The sequence below is a fragment of the Musca domestica genome, unplaced genomic scaffold, assembly GCF_030504385.1.
Source record: "Musca domestica strain aabys unplaced genomic scaffold, Musca_domestica.polishedcontigs.V.1.1 13, whole genome shotgun sequence".
NCBI classification, from domain to species: Eukaryota; Metazoa; Arthropoda; class Insecta; order Diptera; family Muscidae; genus Musca; species Musca domestica.
Window position 1 is genome coordinate 15,465,878 of NW_026712172.1, and position 20,454 is coordinate 15,486,331.

General features: G+C 37.0%; 1 protein-coding gene across 1 annotated transcript in view; it reads left to right on the forward strand.

Annotated features, from left to right (window-relative positions):
- The first annotated feature begins 12,058 nt into the window (after positions 1 to 12,058).
- The window catches only part of LOC105262404 (box A-binding factor), a 55,711-nt gene continuing 47,315 nt past the window's right edge, over positions 12,059 to 20,454 (forward strand). Inside the window, exons 1-2 of the mRNA XM_059118653.1 lie at positions 12,059 to 12,252; positions 19,421 to 20,087. Of these exons, the coding sequence (XP_058974636.1) occupies positions 12,129 to 12,252; positions 19,421 to 20,087 (791 nt within the window). The 5' untranslated portion in view covers positions 12,059 to 12,128. The remainder of the gene's footprint in view (positions 12,253 to 19,420; positions 20,088 to 20,454) is intronic.

A 20,454-nucleotide genomic window follows, 5' to 3' on the forward strand; every position in this document is an offset into this window, starting at 1 on the left:
CTCTAAATGCATTGGCCGCCAATCAAAAAAAGTCTTTCCAATGGATATATGAATGCTATTGCGTCTGTGGAAGACCTACTTTTTCTGCATATAGAATACCTACATTACATTTCGCGCGTAAAGGAACATTGGAAGGGTTTCCGTCTCTCGAAGGTCTCTAAATGTCTCTCTTTGAAAAGGAGACAAAAAAGAATTGTGATTTCCTTAACTGTCGACCCAAACATCTGATTACTTCATGTAAAATTGTGGTTCAACCCCAAAATATGCCACAGTATTCTTAAAACTCAGCAGATAACGGTTTATCCTTAAAATATATTTTTATCGTCTTCTTAAAACAAAAAATCCTATCAAGGGGTTTTCTGTCTTTGGGAGGCATTTAAAAAATATTCCGTCTAAAAAGGACCAAAAATGCCTTTGGACTTCTTTCCGGAGAAGAACTTTAAAATGTTTCCCCTTGAAGAGAAGACGAAGATAAATTGTGATTGCATCAATTTCAGATGTAAAACAGCTGATTGCTTTATGTAAAACTTTTCAGCCTCAAAATATGCCGCAGATTTTCTTGTGGACTCAGCAGATAATTGTTTATCCTTACAATACCTTTATTAATTTTCTTCTTGGCCCCCCTGAAGTGAGGCCAGTGATTGAAAAATGAATAAAGATAAAGTCGAAAACTGATGGAGCATATGGAAAGGGGGGGGGGGGGCACATAGTCACAAAAACCCACACACACATACACTCACACACCTTTACACAATGGTGATATTAAATGTGACCGTTAAACAAACAAAATAACAGACACGCCTACTGTGCTATATTCACAACACCGAGAAGACAAAATGGGCCGGAAAGGTGAGGGTGTTTGAGAAAACGGGGAGGGGGACTGGGAGGAAGCTACTCTCCAGAACTCTTATCAAAGTTATTTTAACCGAATTTTCGCCTACCGTTTTTCGTTCGGTCTGTTGTTGACACTTAAATTGGTTTGCAAAGAACAAGAAGCGTAAAGACAGGGCGGATGGGAGGGGAGTGGGAAGTGTGCTGTTTTTGTTGTTCCATGCATTTGTTCTTTGGCCAAAATTAAGAAATAAAAATAAAGCGACATTCAGTTTCCTTTGCTGCAGCGCAATATAGCACCATGCGCCATAAATGCTTAAATGCTCGGTTACTGTTGTTGAAGGTAGGCTATTGTTGTTGTTGGTTGTGGGCCCACCTTTTTCAGAGAGATATGTGAGCGTTTTTTTTTTCGAAAGAGACTGACAATTACGCTCACCTGCTGGGAATATAATTGAAAAATTATTGGATTCATTTGACACGAAAATAGTCACTTTTGTGGCCACTCGGGTGTTGGGGGATTTGGAGTTGAAGGCTTGTTGGATATTTGGGGAGAGGTAAGGTTGGGGGGCAATGGGTTAATTGATAAAATGCTATTTTACCCAAACAATAAGTTAATAATGAGTTTTGTGTCATTCCTAATTAATAATAACAAATCTGGACGAGGGTGTTCATTTTGGCCAGGGCAGAAAGGTTTCCAACCTCCACCATGGGGAGTCAAGAGTAAACAAAGGTAATGAAATTATATGGAAAACCTCCAAAATGCATAGCTAGTAGACTTCTAATCAATTTCTCATAAATCGAACATCTCCAATTGGTCTCCTATAAATAGATTTCTTCCAATAATAACCCTTTCCTTCCACTAAAAGAGCAGAATCTTTTTTGTGCATGCCTTCAACTCCTTTAGAACCCTTGTTTTTCCTTTCTCCATCAATAAATCCATCAAACTCGTTTAGCGTCAATTTCCTTTCGTTCGTGTTCATATCTCTCATGACAGTTAACAACTTCTTTGGCCCATCCCCAAGCAAAGTGTGACAGCCTAAAAGTATGCCAAGATCTTTGAACAAAGTAAACAACTGAATTTAGTTTGTCGGGGCTCGTACATTAAAAAGTCATTTGTTTGCCAGAAATTCGAAAAAACAACAATGTTAAAAACTAATTTGTTTACAAAAATATAATGTTGTTGTTGTTGTTGCTTTCTTAACAAAAACATGAATATTGGCGCTCTCCGTAAATCATTGTTTTCTTTGTTTTCTTAAGGAAGATAACTAGTTCCGTTTCCGTTTAAAGAGGAACGTGAAGGGTTGTTACATTTTTTGTGCAATTTGCAAGAAAAAAGGATTAGGGGGTGCAGGATGGAGGTTGGAGGCATTTCGGGCACATCAATAACGTTTTTAAATGTCAAAAATTTGACACAACTTCAAAGGGAAGTTTCAAGGAAAAAGGGCGGACGGAGTACATCGTATTTTTGTGCACTAAGAATGGAAGGGAAAATATCAAGTGGAGCTTATTACTTTCCATAGAAGGTGTTTTTGGAAAATGTGGGCCAATGTGATGTGTAGTGGGGAGATAAGGCTGGGTTTTTTTGAAATTCGACCTCCAGGTATACTAAGAGTACTGAAAGGTACTAAAAATTGAAGTGATTGTATTGGACAAACAGATAGAGCTAAAATTTTGAGATTTGGAAGAAGCATCAGCGATCCTTCTTTCAAATCTCAAAATTCTAGCTCTATGTATGATGAATGAACCGAACTATGAGAGTACTAACAAGTTAAAAAGCAGCTAAGTTCGGCAAGGCCGCACCATTAATACCCTCCACTATTTTGAAGGATCTTGAAAAAAAAAAAATAACTAAATCCGTCGAAAAATAAGATTTTATTGAAAACCATTATATGGGGGCTATACGAAGATGGGGTCCTGCATAAGTATTACGATCCACACAATTTTTAAGAGAAACATCAGAATTTGGCTTTTTTATACCCTCCTAGAAATACTCATGCCAGACCCAACAAAGTATATATATATTCTTGATCAGCATAAAATTCTAAGTCGATTTAGCGACGTCCGTCTGTCTGTCCGTCTGTTGAATTCACGCTATCTTTCGAATGAATTAAGATAGAAGGCTTAAATTTGGCACACATGTTTATTTTGCCAGTAGGTAGGTTAAGTTCGTAAATGGGCCATATAGATCCACGTTTTGATATAGCACCCATATAACGGTACCTCCCGATATTCGGTATTTTACTGATTTTAGCGACATTATTCACCGAAATTGTTCCAAATTTGGTATTTAAAGTTCTACAGCCTAAGACAGAAAATTGTTTGTGCAGGTTCACGTCTTCATATAGCCCCCATATAACAGTGCCTACCGATATTGGGATCTTTGATGATTTTAGAGACATTATTCACCGAAATTGTTTCAAATTTGGTATTTCAAGTTCGAAATGGATACTACAGCCTAAGACAGAAAATTGTCTGTGCAGGTTCACGTCTTCGTATAGCCCCCATTGAACGGTTCCTCCCGATATTCGGTATATTGATAATTTTAGCGACATTATTAACCGGAATTGTTTCAAATTTAATATTTGAAGTTCGTAATGGATACTACAGCACAATACAGAAAATGGGCCATGTAGGTCCACGTTTTCATATAGCCCCCATATAACATTACCTCCTGATATTCGGTATTTTACCGATTTTAGCGACATTATTCGCCGGAATTGTTTCAAATTTAGAATTTGAAGTTCGTACTAGATACTGCAGCCTATGACAGAAAATTTTCTGTGAAGGTCCACGTCTTCGTATAGCCCACATATAACGGCACCTCCCAATATTCGGTATTTTAACGATTTTAGAGTCACTATTTGCCGTAGTATTTTCAAATAACGTATTTGGAGTTCGTAATGGAAACTACAGCCTGTGACAGAAAATTGTCTATGCAGGTCCAGGTCTTCGTATAGCTCCGATATAACGGTACCTCCCTACATACGGTATTTTGATGATTTTACCTACATTATTCACCGTTTATTTCAAGTTTCGAATTTTAAAATGGCAATGGCTTATGAGAAACAAAGCCTATAGGTCCACGTCGTATAGATCCCAATATAACGGCTATATTCGGTATTTTTAAAATTTTATCAGAATTGTTAACGGATTTTTTTTTTAATTTCCAAGTTCTTTCAAATAGTGGAAGGTATTGAAAGTTCGGCACGGCCGAACTCATTGCTTTTTAGCTTCTTTTTTTTTTTTGAAAACATTTCGAAGCAATATGTTAATATTTAATGCGATCCACACGATTTTTTTCTAAAATTATAGAAATGAAACTGAAAAGAAAGTAAAATTATAGAAATATAACGTGGTATTTCTACAAAGAAAATATGGCAGAACATATTATTGTACTTGTATACCTAAATATCAAAGGGAAACCTATTATTTCCTGTACAAACCCCAGTGGGATATATAATTTTCTTTCAAAAAAAAATTGCAACGTATTGTTTGCCGTAAAAAATGTCAAAAATGTTGTGGGTTGTAAATTGTTGTTTAGAAAACCTTGTGGAACATATTATTTTAATATGAAATTTTAAAAATATTATTGACAAAACATATTCCTAGTCAAATCTTGTGGAACGTAAGATTTTCATTTGTAAAATAATGTGGAATCTAATTTTTTTATAATAGCCCATTTTATTTTCTATAAAAGAACCTTGTGGAACGTATTGATATCTACAAAACAAAACCTTGTGGTATACATAATATTCTGTAAACAAATCTGTGGAACATATTTTTTTCGTAAAAAAAACTTGTGGAACGTATAATTCTTGTGTCAAAAATAATGTGGATTGAAAAAAAAAAATAATAGAAAATCTTGTGGAACATGTTATTTTAATGCAAAAATTTGAAATTGTTTTTTACAAAGTATATTCGTAGACAAGTTTTGTGGAACGTAAGGTTTTCATTTGTAAAATAATGTGGAATCTATATTTTTTAATTATAGTCTGTTTCATTTTCTATTATTTTCTATAAAAAAACACCTTCTGGAACGTATTGATATCTATAGAAAATCTTGTGGAACATATTTTCCTTTTCCACAAAGTATATAATATTCTGAAAAAAGGCATGTGGAACTTATTTGTTATCATAAAAAAAACTTGAGGACCATGCTTTTTTTGGGTTCAAAAATAATGTGAATTAAAACAAGTAAAAAAGCTGTAAGTTCGACCGGGCCGATCTTTAAATACCCTCCACCATTTGGTACGATTTTGCAAATTTTCAAACAAATAAAATCTGTCAAAATTCTGTTAAAATCTTAAAAATACCGAATGTAGCCGTTATATTAGGGTCTATACGACGATGTGGACCTGCATAGCCAACTTTTACAATATACAAAAAGCTTTTACAATACTCAAATGCGAAACTTGAATGAAAAAATTCGGTGAATAATGTAGCTAAAATCATCAAAATACCGAATATCGGGAGGTGCCGTTATATAGGGGCTACACGAAGACGTGAACCTGCACAGACAATTTTCTGTCTTAGGGTGTAGTATCCCTTACAAACTTCAAATACCAAATTTGAAACAATTCCGGTAAATAATGTCGCTAAAATCTTTAAAATACCGAATATCGGGAGGTACCGTTATATGGGACCTGCACAGAAAACTTTCTGTCATAGGTTGTAGTATCTATAACGAACTTCAAAAACCGAATTTGAAACAAATCCGGTTAATAATGACACTATAATAAACAAAATGCAGAATATCGGGAGGTACCGTTATATGGGGGCTATTCGAAGACTTGGACCTGCACTGACAATTATCTGTCTTAGGCTGTACTATCCACTACGAAATTCAAATACCAAATTTGAAACAATTCCGGTAAATAATGTCGCAAAAATCATCAACATACGGAATATCGGGAGGTACCATTATATGGGGGCTTTACGAAGACGTGGACCTGTACAGAAAATTTTCCGTCACAGGCTGTAGTAACCATTGCGAACTTCAAATACCAAATTTGAAACAATTCCGATAAATAATGTCGCTAAAGTCATCAAAATACCAAATATCGGGAGGTACTGATATATGGGGGCTATACGAAGAGGTGAACCTACACAGACAATTTTCTGTCCTAGGCTGTAGTATCCATTACAAACTTCAAATACTAAATTTGAAACAATTCCGGTAAATAATGTCGCTAAAATCATTAAAATACCGAATATCGGGAGGTACCGTTATATGGGGGCTATACCAAAACGTGGACTACATGGCCCATTTTCAATACCGAAAGTCGTGCAGATATAACATATATTTGAGTAAAATTTTATCAATCTACTTCAATTCGTTCGGAAGCTAGGGGGATTTCTGCAGACGGACGGACAACATGTGGTAAATTTTATTGAAAATCGGTATCTTTTGTAGATCGTAAGGTTGTAAGATTATGTGGATTGTATTTTTTTTTAATAACAGCTCATTCTCAGTTGCCCATTCTATGATAAACGTGAAACCAGCCTTTCAATTTCCTTAAGTACCTTAGGTGTCTCACCAAAGAATAAGACGCACAACAAATGACAAGAAAAGTGACATTTTCCAAATTTGAAATAGACAAAAAAAAAACGAAAGAACAACAACAACAGCAACAATGGAAAATAACACATTTCATGGTGTTGTTTTCAACCTAATCTGTAAAATTAATTTTCTCACAAAACGCCAGACAACGGGAAAACAGCCAGCCAGCCAGTCAGTCAGTCAGCCATCCATCCACCTATCCATCCATCCAACCAATTCTCGTTGAAGTTGGCGAATAAACCTCTTGGTATTTTGAGACAATTGTAAGCCACTCGTGGCCTTTATGCCCCAGGGAGCGCTTTGCAGGTTTTCAGGATTTGTTTTTTTTTTTTGTTTTGGGTTTTGTTTTGGAAGAGAATAGCGATTTATCTTTTGGAATGGCAGCACGGGGCGTTACTCATTCGTTTGGGTGATGGAAATTTGTGTACTCGACATTGTTGTTAATATGTTTTAAGTGTTTTTGTTGCAAGAGGTCCTTCTCAAACAAGGCAGCAAAGGGGGAGAGAGGGGAATTGCTACTATTGCAAGATTACAAATTTACAATTATTTTTTTTTTTTCAAAACCAAATCAAACAATTACGTTCTCTAAAGAAAACAAGCGTTATTGGGAGAGGGAGAAAGAGCTTTGTGCCAGCCTGTCTGTGTGTGTGTGTGCGTGGGTTTGTATTTCAATGTTGTTAATTTATCTTTTAAGTCTAAAATTAACAACAGATTGTTAACGAAAATGCCTTTTAAGCTACTCGAGGCGGCGACCTTTTTGTATTTTCCAACAGAGGCGATAAATTAAAAAATTTGACAACTGTTTTAAAAATGCCAGACAGAGAGAGAGGATGACGTAGATGAGCTGATTATACTTATGTCTACAAGTACAAAGGTAAGCCATTCATTTCGGTTTTCCCAGAAGTCCTAGAGGGGAGAATAAGTAATTCAGTAGATTGCAATAATAACAATTTTTCGAAGTTTTCCATCAGTTTTCCGAAAATCCATGTGGAAAGTATTATTATACCCTACGCCACATAGTGCTAAGGGTATTATGTTTTTGTGCAATTGTTTGTAACATGGAAAAGGAAGCGAGAAAGACCCATAGTTACTTTTGCGGATCTTCATAGATTCACTTTCTGAGTCGATTTATACATGTCAGTCGATCTCTCTGTTCGTCCATCCGCCCGTCCATGTAGTTTTGTGAATAAAATGCAGGTCGCATTTAATATCCGATTGCAATGAAATTTTCCAAACAATATTTGTTTGGCCCGAGAATGAACCCTATTGAAATTGGTTAGAATCGGTTCAAATTTAGATATAGCTCCCATATATCTTCAACTGATTTCGTTTTAATTGTGCACCAAATGGACAATATCACTACAAATGACCTGAATTTTGGCACATCGGCCCAAATTCAGTCTAGAAGCAATTACATCAAATTTGGTGAAAATCGGTTCAAATATAGCTATAGCTCAGCTCCCATAGATATGTTTCATCCGAAGTGGGGGTTTAAAATCCCACACATGCGCAATATGCACTCCACAACAATAATTCTTGGGTCCAGATAACGGATACAGCCCAGAAATAAATATTGAAAATTTTGTCAAAATTGGTTCAGATTTGGACATAGCTCCCATATATATCTTCAACCGATTTTGGGTTAATTGTGTACCACATGGCCAATATCAGCCCAAATGAACTGAATTTTGGCACATTCGACGGAATTTAGTCTAAAAGCAAGTGCATCACATTTGTCGCTTCAAAATCGGTTCATATATAGCTATAGCTTCCATTTATAGGTTTCAGATATAGCTATAGTTCCCATTTATATGTTTCATCCGATTTGAGGTTTTAAATCCCTCACATGGTCTTTGGAACCAAATATCAAATATAACTCAGAAATAAGTGCCTAAAATTTTGTCAAGAGGTACTTGAACACCAAATCGCATGAAAGTGCTAAAATTCAGTCCATTTGGGCTGATGTTAGCAAAAAACCGGATATTGGATAAAAATATATATTGGAGCTATATCCAAATCTGATTTGGATATAGCTCCAATATATATTTTTATCCAAATCTGATTTGGATATAGCTCCAATATATATTTTTATCCAATATCCGGTTTTTTGCTAACATCAGCCCAAATGGACTGAATTTTAGCACTTTCATCCGATTTGGTGTTCAAGTACCTCACTTGCGTAATATGCCATACACAAGAACGATATTTAGTACTAGATATCAGATACAATTCGATAGTACCTCAGAAAAATTTTATGCATAGCGGATCAGATTTGGATAAAGCTCCCAAATATATATCTTTATCCGATTTTACCATACAGTGTTACATGAAAAAACTGCAACGAACTTTAGACTGCTGTCATTTCTAAGCCACTCGTCCGATAGCTGTTCAAATTATTCCAGTGACAGCTCATTATATTGTTTACAAGCGCACAAAAGCATTTTGTTGAGAATTTTCCAGAAAAAAAGTTATTCGTGATGGAATTCAAGCGTGATGGTGTAATTTCTTTATATTTGGCTGGAAAACCACAAGTGACTCGCATTTAAATGTGAATAAATCTTTTGGGCCTCGTAGCATCGCTCGTTATCGCGATACTCGTAGTGTAGCCGGACGTCAAGGAAGTGGACGGAAGAAAACAGCAGAAATGGTTCGAAAATTAAGAAGAAGCGACTTGAACGAAACCCTTGTCACAGTGGCAGAAAAATGTCTCGTGAGCTGAATTCGGCAAATATTGAAAATTAAGCTCGAGGTAAAGCCATTGAAATTCCGAAAATTGCAAGAACTTACACCACAATAGAAACAAAATAGACTCAAAAGAGCTAAAGAGTTGCTTCGCTTGACCGAAAGTGGTAAACTGCCGAATTTGATTTTCTCCGATGCCGATGAGAAAACATTCGTTGTACAACAGTTTGTAAACAAACAAAATGATCGTGTTTACTTGCCAAAGAGGTCAGCTGAGGCCACCAAAACTCAAGCTCCGGCCATGGTGATGGTGTGGGCCGCCATAACAGCCGATGATCGCTCTCCGCTCGTATTAATCGACCGTGGCATAGCCTTGGTCATGCAAACATTTTGGCCGCAGACCTTGGGCATTCCAACAGGACTCAGCACCATCATCGCACTCAGCACGCGCCTCCCAAGAATGGTTACAAAATAAGGGTTCTTCGCTTCATTTCCGGCTCACAATGGCCACCAAAATCTCCGAATACCAATCCGTTGGACTATTGTCTGGTCTGGAGTATTTTGGAAAGCAAGGTTGGCACTAAAATATACCAAAGAGTCGATCACTTCAAACAAGCGCTTCGCCGGGAATGGGTCAAAATACCGCAGAGCAACATTCGGGCAGTGTGTGATGGTTTCATTGGCAATAATTTAAGGCCAAAATTCGTGCCAAAGCTGACAAATTCGAACAAATCTAAACTTATTCTAAAATTTGATGCTATTTCCGACATTTTTAGCTTTCATTCAATAAAATTAAAGAAAAAAGTTAAAAAGCAGTATATTTTGGCCGGGCCGAACTTTGAATACCCTCCACTAGTTGGAACGAATTTGGAAATTTTCAAAAAATAAAATCCTTAAAAATTCTGTTAAAATCTTAAAAATACCGAATATAGCCGTTATATTGGGGTCTATACGACATGGACCCACATAGGCCTTGTTTGTCATAAGCCATAAACATATTCAAATTCGAAACTTGAAATAAACGGTGAATAATGTAGCTGAAATCATCAAAATATCGTATATAGGGAGGAAGACCTGGACCAGCATAGACAATTTTCTGTCACAGGCTATAGCATCCATTACGAACGTAAAATACGACATCTCAAACAATTTCGGTGGGTATTGTACCTAAACTCGTCAAAATACTGAATATGAGGAAGTACTGATATATGGGGGCTATAAGAAGACGTAGACCTGCACAGACAATTTTCTGTCATAGGCTGTAGTATCCATTACGGACATCAAATACCAAATTTCAAAGAATTTCGGTAAGTAATGTCCCTAAAATCATTAAAATACCGCATATCAGGAGGTACCGTTATATAGGGGCTATACGAAGACGTGGACCAACATGGCTCATTTTCTGTCTTAGACTTTGGTATCTATTACGAACTACAAAAACCTAATTTGAAACAATTCAGGTGAATAATGTCGTTAATATCATCAAAGTAACGAATATCGGGAGGTACTGTTATATGGGGGCTATGCGAAGATGTAGACCTACATGGCCCATTTTCTGTCTAAAGATGTAGTATCCATTACGAACTTCAAATACCAATTTTGAAACAATTCCGGTAAATAATGTCGCTAAATCCATTAAAATACCGCATATCGGGAGGTACCGTTATATGGGGGCTATACGAAGACGTGGACCTATATGGTCCATTTTCACCCTGTATATAGTAATATTAGGGTTAGGGAATCTCGTGAGTAACAATGATTTGTTTAAATTACTCTGTGGAACGTAATTTTTTCGAAATTGTTGTGGATCGTAAGTTTTTCCTGGCAAATCCAGTGATATTTAGGTAAGCGAACCTCACGAATAACAATAATTTGTGCAGATTTCTCTATGGAACGTAAATTTTCTATTCAATTTTTTATTAATTTTTGTGGATCGTAATATTTTTAGTCGGAAAACTTTCGAAGCATATGATTTTTAGAACAAAATAATTGCTTGGCCCAATATTTCTTTATTTTCAGGGTCACTTATCTTAAAAACTACAGCGAGTCGTAGGTTTTCCCAAAGAAAAAATTTCGAAATCTTGGATTTTCATCATCACTACAATTTTTTCCATAAAATTTGTCTCACATTCTTTGCCCTACGACCAGGCATAAAATCAAAAAGGAATCTCAAGATATCCTTTCAATTTACAAAACGGCCCCTTCCAAAAGGGACATGTAGCCACTGGCCCACCAACATCATTTTAAAATAGCTAGGAAAAAATAAACATATTTTAACGCCTGAAAAATCATTTCGTTATGCCAATGTTCTTTCAAATATTTTCTCGGCTTTTTTTGTCCACAAAAACAGGATAAAGGATTTTTTCTGCCAATATTCTACTTTTCAAAGAGTCTTCCAGTTAAGGACTTAATTATGTGAAGCAAATGATAACGTTTTGAATACAAATAAACCCGAGAAGCAGAACACTTCACTTCGACAGCAGCGGCGGCATCATCTTGAAAATAGATGAAAAGGAAAAATAGCCAGCTTTTGTGAGAACTTCAAAATCACATCCTTGAAAATCCGTTTTTTGGCCAGCAAAAAATAAATTCCGCAAAAGGGTCTTTGTGCGGGTGTTAACTGAAGAATGATTTCATTTTTCTATTTCGCCAGTTTTATTGTGCCCCTTGATGGTGGTTGTTGTTGTTGCTTTTGTCGTTCTGGCTGCCATCAAAATTTGCATAATTTGTTAAAGGACATTTGTCATCGTTTTCAGTTTTTGTTTTTTATGGTCGTTGTCGTTTCTCTTTCATTCTGAACTGGATATTGCCAAATATTTTTGTCCTCTCCCCACCCCCTCCCCCTCTTTCAAATAAATTTGCATTTTTTTTCCTTTTCTTTACAATTCACTGACTTTCCGTGAGATTTGTGACTTTTAGCACACATTGAGATTTTTCACAATTTATGACAGTTAATTGAAAATTTATTTTAATTTTATTTCCATTTCAGGTCTGGTTTCAAAATCGCCGTGCCAAATGGCGTAAAACGGAAAAATGCTGGGGCCGCAGCACAATTATGGCCGAATATGGCCTGTATGGAGCCATGGTCCGCCATTCGCTGCCTTTGCCAGAGACCATATTGAAATCGGCCAAGGATAATGAATCTGTAGCACCCTGGCTGCTAGGTATGGAGAACAAAAGTAAATGCAACAATTGTATCACAAACTTTTTTTCCCAAATAATTTTTTAAGAATTTTTTAGATTAGATCCTGAGTCCTTCATCCCGTTTTTTTTTTTCTATAGAAAAAAATCCACAGGTCCATGAGTCAGTTTTTTCTTTAGGAAAAAAAAAAACTCAGGTCTCTGAGTGAGATTTTTCTTTAGAAAAAAAATATGACAGAAAATTGTCTCTGCAAGTCCACGTCTTCGTATAGCCCCCATTTAACGGTACCTCCCGATATTCGGTTTTTATTGATGATTTTAGCGACATAATTCACCGGAATTGTTTCAAATTTGGTAATTAAGGTTCGTAATGGATACTACAGCCTATGACAGACAATTATCCATGAAGGTCCAGGTCTTCGTATATCACCCATATAACGGTACCTCCCGATATTCGGTATTTTGATAGCGACATTATCTACCGGTATTTTTTCAAATTTGGTATTTGAAGTTCGCAATGGATACTACAGCCTAGGACAGAAAATTGTCTGTGCCGGTCCACGCCTTCGTATAGCCCCCATATAACGTATTAGAAGTTCGGCCCGGCCAAACTTACAGCTTTTTTTATTTGTTTTCTTTACAAAAATATATTCAGGTCCCTAAGTGAGTTTTTTCTTCATGTCCCTGAGAGAGTTTTTTCATTAGAAAAAAATTCCTCAGGTCCCTGAGTGAGTTTTTTTCATTAGAAAAAAATTCCTCAGGTCCCTGAGTGAGTTTTTTTCTTTAGAAAAAAATTCCTCAGGTCCCTGAGTGAGTTTTTTTCTTTAGAAAAAATTCCTCAGGTCCCTGAGTGAGTTTTATTCTTTAGAAAAAAATTCCTCAGGTCCCTGAGTGAGTTTTTTTTTCTTTAGAAAAAAATTCCTCAGGTCCCTGAGTTAGTTTTTTTCTTTAGAAAAAAATTCCTCAGGTCCCTGAGTGAGTTTTTTTCTTTAGAAAAAAATTCCTCAGGTCCCTGAGTGAGTTTTTTTTCTGTAGAAAAAAATTCCTCAGGTCACTGAGTGAGTTTTTTTTCTTTAGAAAAAAATTCCTCAGGTCCCTGAGTGAGTTTTTTTCTTTAGAAAAAAATTCCTCAGGTCCCTGAGTGAGTTTTTTTCTTTAGAAAAAAATTCCTCAGGTCCCTGAGTGAGTTTTTTTTTAGAAAAAAAAAATTTTTTTCTTTAGAAAAAAATTCCTCAGGTCCATGAAAGAGTTTTTTCTTTGAAAAAAAAATCCTCAGGTCCCTGAGTGAGTTTTTTCTTTGGAAAAAAATTCTCAGGCCCATTTGTGAGTTTTTTTCTTTCGAAAAAAAAAAAATCCTCAGGCCTCTTAGTGAGTTTTTTTCTTTAGAAAAAAATTCCTCAGGGCCCTGAGTAAGTTTTCTTTTTGACCTTGAAAACTAAATGTTTTTCATTGTGGCTTGTGCCCGTGCCACTTCTCATGTTGCCATAATTACCCATGTTGTCATCCTGATATATCTAATTTTAGCAATTCACAAACCCTTATCTCCAGTTTGTTAACATTTGTAGCGAAGATGTTAAGTTTTGTTTTTTATTTTTCAATTTTTCATTTTATTTGTGAACATATTTTAAGAGCATGACGAAATGCACTTTAAATGTATTTCGAAAAAAAAAAAACAAAAAAACGCAGACAATGGTAATTTTTTATGTTTTAAAACGTTGTCATATGTTCGAAATTTGTTCGACGATGGCATTTAAAATGCGAAAATGCTAAATGATAATCGGGAAACAATTTGGAAAGCCACCACCATCAACAAAACACAACTTCAACACATCTACATCATCATCATCATTATTGTCAAACCAAAAGTGATTAACACCCCCCAATAGAGGAAAGAAACTTTTCGGGCCTCAGAGATATACAGATATGACACCAACAACAGGAACAACAACAACAACAAGTACTTGAGTCAAATCCAACAAATTGTTTTCCTAAATACCACATCAATGCCATGAAGTACAAAACAATGCCATGGCAGACATTGGCACACACACACACACACACTCCGACCCAGCCAACCCAAAGGATATACACAAGGATGTGCCAGTGAAGTAATCCCCTCAAACACTTTACAAGTTGCGTAATAAAATCGACTTTTGGGATTAACAACCGTTCAAATAAATAAATAATATTAGATGAGGCCTTCAATTCTCTGCCGGTATTGCTGGCTGGTTTCATTTATCTCTCCAGGATTGATATCCTTGGGACTCGTTACTTCCTCGTTTTTTGTTGAGCCCACAATGGTGGTGGAAAATCTTCAATTGTTTTTCATGTGGCCGTATTTATGGAAGGGTGAAAAACGGTATGTGACTCTCTCGTTATGATTATTATTAGGTTTTAGGCCACACATCCAAATATCCTTTGGCCTCAGCCATGGATGGATGAATGGACGCTGGGATGACTTCTTCGGAACAAAAAAAAAATATAACATGTTTTTATTTCCCCCTCTGTTAATCGCTTAATAAATGCAAAGGATTGCCAGTTAAATACAATTTAAGGCTTTCATTATTTAAAAATTGCAAAGGGAAAGAGGTCAATTCACCCTACCCAAAGTACCTAACGAATTGACATGATATAGTAACAAATTATCCTTAGAGATCTAGGGATGATTTATCTATGGAAAAAAGTAATGCCATGATACTGAGGATCTCCTTTCTATGGAAAGGATCTGTAAAAAGGGGAATTTCTTAAAAATATAAGCAATTTTTTTTCTATAAAACTTGAGGACCTTTTGAGCTACTTTTTTTACTGAAGAAGGACATTTTACCTAACGTTAGGACTTTTTTTCAAAATTCATTGGGTTCAAAGGATTTTTCTATTGAAAAATGAACTCCTCTGGGCCCTAATGCTTTTTTGGGATCCGGGGACATTTTATATAGAAACCAGTAAAGAAAGTCTTAAAGTCGGGCGGGGCCGACTTAATGATACCCTACACCACTTTGCTAATTTAGTAGAGCCCCACATAACAATTAAAAGTTTTTATGGGAGAATTTAATCATACACGCTATGACTACAATTTCAATTTTAAGTTCAAAGGACTAAATATGCCGAAGCATTTGTATCTTTTAAATTCGGACTTGTATTGCTCATTTAGTGCACAATTAATTTGAAATCGGATAAAGATATATATGGAAGCTATATCCAAATCTGAACCGATCTTGATAAAATTTAGCAAAGGTATTTCTGAGCTGTATTTGATGTACTTCCCAAAATATTGTTGTTACAGAGTGCATATTACGGCTGCGGAGGACTAAAATAACAAATCGGATGAACAATATATATTTTTGGAGCTTTAGCTATATCTGAACCAATTTCGATCAAATTTGGCATATTTATCTTCAGGCCCAAATTGGTTGTACGTACAAAATTCCAGATTATTTGGGCTGATATTACACGTTTGGTGCACAATAAAAGGCAAATCGGAGGAAGATATATGTGGGGGCTATGTCTAAATTTTGACCGATTATCTCCAATTTTAATAGGGCTCGTCCTTGGGCCAAACAAATGATTTGTGCAAAATTTCATCTGGATCGGGTAATAAATGCGAGCTGTACTTTGTTCACAAAAATACATGGACAGACGGACGGACGGACATGCATAAATCGACTCAGAATGTGATTCTATGCAGATTATCAAAAGGAACTATGGGTCTATCTCGTTTCCTTTTGCCTGTTACAAACAAATGCACAAAGACATAATACCCTGATCAGCTTGTGGTGTAGGGTATAAAAACCCATTGGTAATCTGAGAAGTTTTCAGACCTCGAGCTGTCCTGTTTTCAGAAAATATTTCTCATACCTATGAGGAGTTCTTTTTTCTCTAGAAAAAATTCCTAAACTCTGAAAAAGTATCTTTACATAAAACAATTTCTCTCTTTTTCCAAAAAAAAAAAAAAAAATTCCAGAAATAATTTCCCTAAATTATTGAAAAATATTTTGAGAGGAACTCAGGGTTGCAAATTAGCTACTTTTGGGGAGTGCATCTTTATAGGAAATTTTTGGGAGCACCATGAATGCCTCATGCGTAGACATTTAAAGAATATTTTTGGTAACATTTTAGACCTCAAATGTGGACCTATAAAAAAAAGTTTTGGAGGCCGCCCCGGTATCTTTGGTTTTCATTGCCTGAAACGAGGATTTTTCAAAGACTATTTTTAGGAGCAATCCTAAATTTTATTGAATGAAAGCAAAAAATATCGGAAATAGCATGACATTTTAGAATATGTTGGGATTTCTTCGAATTGGTCACCTTTGGCACGAATTATGGCCTTCAAACGGCCAACACACGGTCACGCGCTGCCCGAATGTTGCTCTGAGGTATTTTGACCCATTCCCGGCGAAGCGCTTACTTGAAGTGATCGACACTTTGGTATTTTTTTGTGCCAACCTTGCTTTCCAAAATACTCCAGACACAATAGGCCAACGGATTGGTATCCGAAGATTTTGGTGGAGATGAAGCGAGAAACCTCCTCTCCAAGTTGGAGGGTATAAAATAGAGCTCGGATTCTTTAGGAGTTTCTTTTCCTGTAGAAAAAAACTAATTTCTTAATTTTCTCAAGTCTACCAAGATTTTTGAAAAATATTTTTAAAGAAACTCAGGATTGAAGCTTAGCTACTTTAGGGAGGATTGTCAGGGCATTAAACGTGCATACTTACAGGCAATTTTTGCGAGCACCATGAATGCCTAGACATTTAAAGAATATTTTTGGAAACGCTTTAGGCTTCAAAGGTGGATCTTTAAAAAAAAATTTGGAGGCCGCCCCTGTATCTTTGGATTTTATTGCCTGAAACGTGGATTTTTCAAAGACTATTTTTAGGAGCAATCCCAGTTCTATTTGGGCATCATTGGGCATCATTCTTAATCGTGGATTTTTAAAGAATATTTTAACAGCAATCCCAGGTCTATTTTTATGTAACTTTCCGAATTCTAGACTTTTGTAGCCACAGCAATATGACTACAGAGGGTATATAGGGTGAGGTAAAAAAGCCATAATTTTTAATTTTTTTTAATTTAATTGAATGGAAACAAAAAATATCGGAAATAGCATCAAATTTTAGAATACGTTTGGATTTGTTCGAATTGGTCACCTTTGGCACGAATTATGGCCTTCAAACGGCCAATGCAACCGTCACACGCTACCCGAATGTTGCTCTGCTGTATTTTGGCCCACTCGACACTCGACAACCTTGTTTTCTAAAATACTTCCGACACAATAGTCCAACGGATTAGTATCCGGAGATTTTGGTGGTCATTGTGCGCTGGAAATGAAGCGAGGGACCACATTTTGTAACCTTTCGTGGGTGGCGCGTGCTGAGTGCGATGATGATGCTGAGTCCTGTTGGAATATCCAAGGTCTGCGGCCAAAATGTTTGCGTGCCCAAGTCTTTAATCCACCCTCCAGAATATTTTCGCGATAATAGTCAGCCATTTATTCTGATGCCACGTGATCGATTAATACGAGAGGAGAGCGACCATCGGCTGTTGTGGCTGCTCACAATATCACCATGACCGGCACTTGAGTTCTGGTGGCGAACCGAAGGTGCACATTTTCAGCTGACCTCTTTGGCAAGTAACCACGATCATTTTGTTTTTGTTTACAAACTGCTGGACAACGAATGTTTTGCCATCGGAGAAACTCTTTAGATCTTCTGGGTCTATTTTCTATCACTTGCGGTGTAAGTTGTTGCACTTTTTGGAATTTCAATGGCTTTACGCCGAGTCTATTTTTCAATATTTGACGAATGGAATATTGTGTTGTTTTCAGCTCACGAGCCATTTATCGGCCACTGCGACGCGGGTTTCGATTAAGTCGCACCTTTACTTTTCGAAACATTTATGCTGATGTTGCTGTTTTCTTCCGTCCACTTCTGCACAGAAAGAGAAAGGATAATCTGATTTTGCTCCAATCCTAATATTTGCTTTAGTTCTAGGTCAGGTGAGAAATGGACAGTATCGGCCTAATCCAACAAGTACCTCCCCCACAAATTTTCAAAATTTCGAATAAATATAATTGTTTTAAGGTATGTTGTAAGAGTCCGATTGTCTGAATCCAAGGTCTGGTGTGAAGATGGAATACATCGGTCCACTCCTTCTGGTTCCTCCCTCACAAAGGGTAAAAATTTGGAATATCTCTGAAGCTCATAAAACGGAAAATTAACGTCCGATTCCATTCTGACTTGATACATCGCAATATTTCCATCAGCAGAAGATCTGTTATAAAGATGGTAGAGATCGGACCATTCCTTCTAATACCTCCCCCACAGAGGGTCAAAGTTTTGAATAACCAAAACGATTATAAAAATTCGAAATAAGCATCCGGATCTCTTTATATTTCACTCATCCTATTATTTCAACTATCCCAAAATCTTCTGTGAACGTGGGATATATATGCCCTCTCCTTCTGGTACCTTCCCCACAAAAGGGTCAAAATTATGAATATTCATGAAGGTCGTAAAACGCGAAAATATTGTCCGATTCCATTCTGACTTGGTACATCTCCATATATCCATCCACACAAGGTCTCTTATAAAGATGGTGGAGATCAGACCATTCCTTCTGGTACCTCCCCCACAAAGGTTCTATTTATAACCACTTTGCCACAAGTAGGGTGTTGCAAAAATAATATCTGATTGCCGCACAAACTAAAGTCATTTTTCATGAGTCTATTAGTGTCTTCGCCACCCTTCAAATTATCTCACCCTCCTTTTTTGGAAAGCAATATTTGAAATTTCATTATCCTTTGACGCTATTTTGTTGCTGTTGTTCTGCCTACATTTCATTCCACTTTCCCTTGTGTTTTACATTCGTCATTCATTATGACTGCTGTTTATAAATGACTATTGTTCTGGTTGTTGTCTCCTTTGAGTGGCTTAAATCGGATTAAATGTTATGATAAATAAAAATAAAAGGATCAACATTTCGGATGGCAAATTAACTTGACATTGAGCCAACAACAAAGGCAATGTGAGAAGTTTTCCAAAGAAATTAAAGAAAAACATCCGATTAACTTTAATTCGAAGGGAAGTCGGGAAATTTTAATTAAAAATTATCCGCCATTCCTCCTTTTAACTGAGTAGAACATAACTATTTTTCCAAGGACATTTTTAATTAACATTCACCCCCCTCCCCTTTCTTGTCATATCATTGCAGGTATGCATCGCAAATCCATAGATGCCCAACACACATTACGTGATGATTCCGGGGTCAGTGATCCCGAAGACCCAGAGGCGGATGTTGAAACAACTACCAACAAATCAAAGGAATCCCTCAAGAACTCCAAGGAATTAAGTTCTTCAACCGAGTCCCTGAATGTTGTAAGTCCCGCACCACCCATGACCACTTTACCGCTGGCCTCAGCCTCACCAGCTACCACACCAACAGCCACCACAACATCGACGCCTTCACCCCATATTGATTTGAATTCGCCTACCTCGTCGCCCACCATACAACAACACCAGCAGCAGCAGCAACAACAACACCTTCAACAATATCATCATCATTATAATGCCCAACATTTGGCCGCATCTGGAAGGCTGGCCTCATTTCAGACTCTGCAACAACATTCTTCCAACAAAGACTCCAATGCGGATGACAGAATCTCTATGGCACAATCTTCTCCGACACTGGCATCACACAGCACACCGCCAACTCCATCTTATCATCCGCTATTGGATGCCGCCAATGCCAGTGCCTGTGCTGGTGCGGCCAGTACCAAAGATTTTCACATGATCATGAACTCAGCTGTGGCAGCGGCAGCTGCTGCAGCCGCCAGTGATATTTATGGAACGAGTTTGGTACAGGATCCAGATACGTTCAGGTAAGTTTTACGAAAGAAAGGTACAACACGAATTCCAGGTATAGAAAAAGGTCTAGTAGAGGTCAGCTGGAGTTGGCTAGTCCCAAGTGGAGTTGGCTAGTCCAAACTGTAGTTGGCTAGTCCCAACTGTAGTTGGCAAGTCCTAACTGGAGTTGGCTTGTTCCAACTGTAGTTGGCAAGTCCCAATTGGAGTTGGCTAGTCTCCTAACTGGAGTTGGCTATTCCCAACTGAAGTTGGCTTGTTCCCCAATTAGAGTTGGAGTTGGCTATTCCCAACTAGTCCAAACTGTAGTTGGCTAGTCCCAACTGTAGTTGGCTAGTCCCAATTGGAGTTAGCTAGCCCCAACTGGAGTTGACTAGTGCCAAC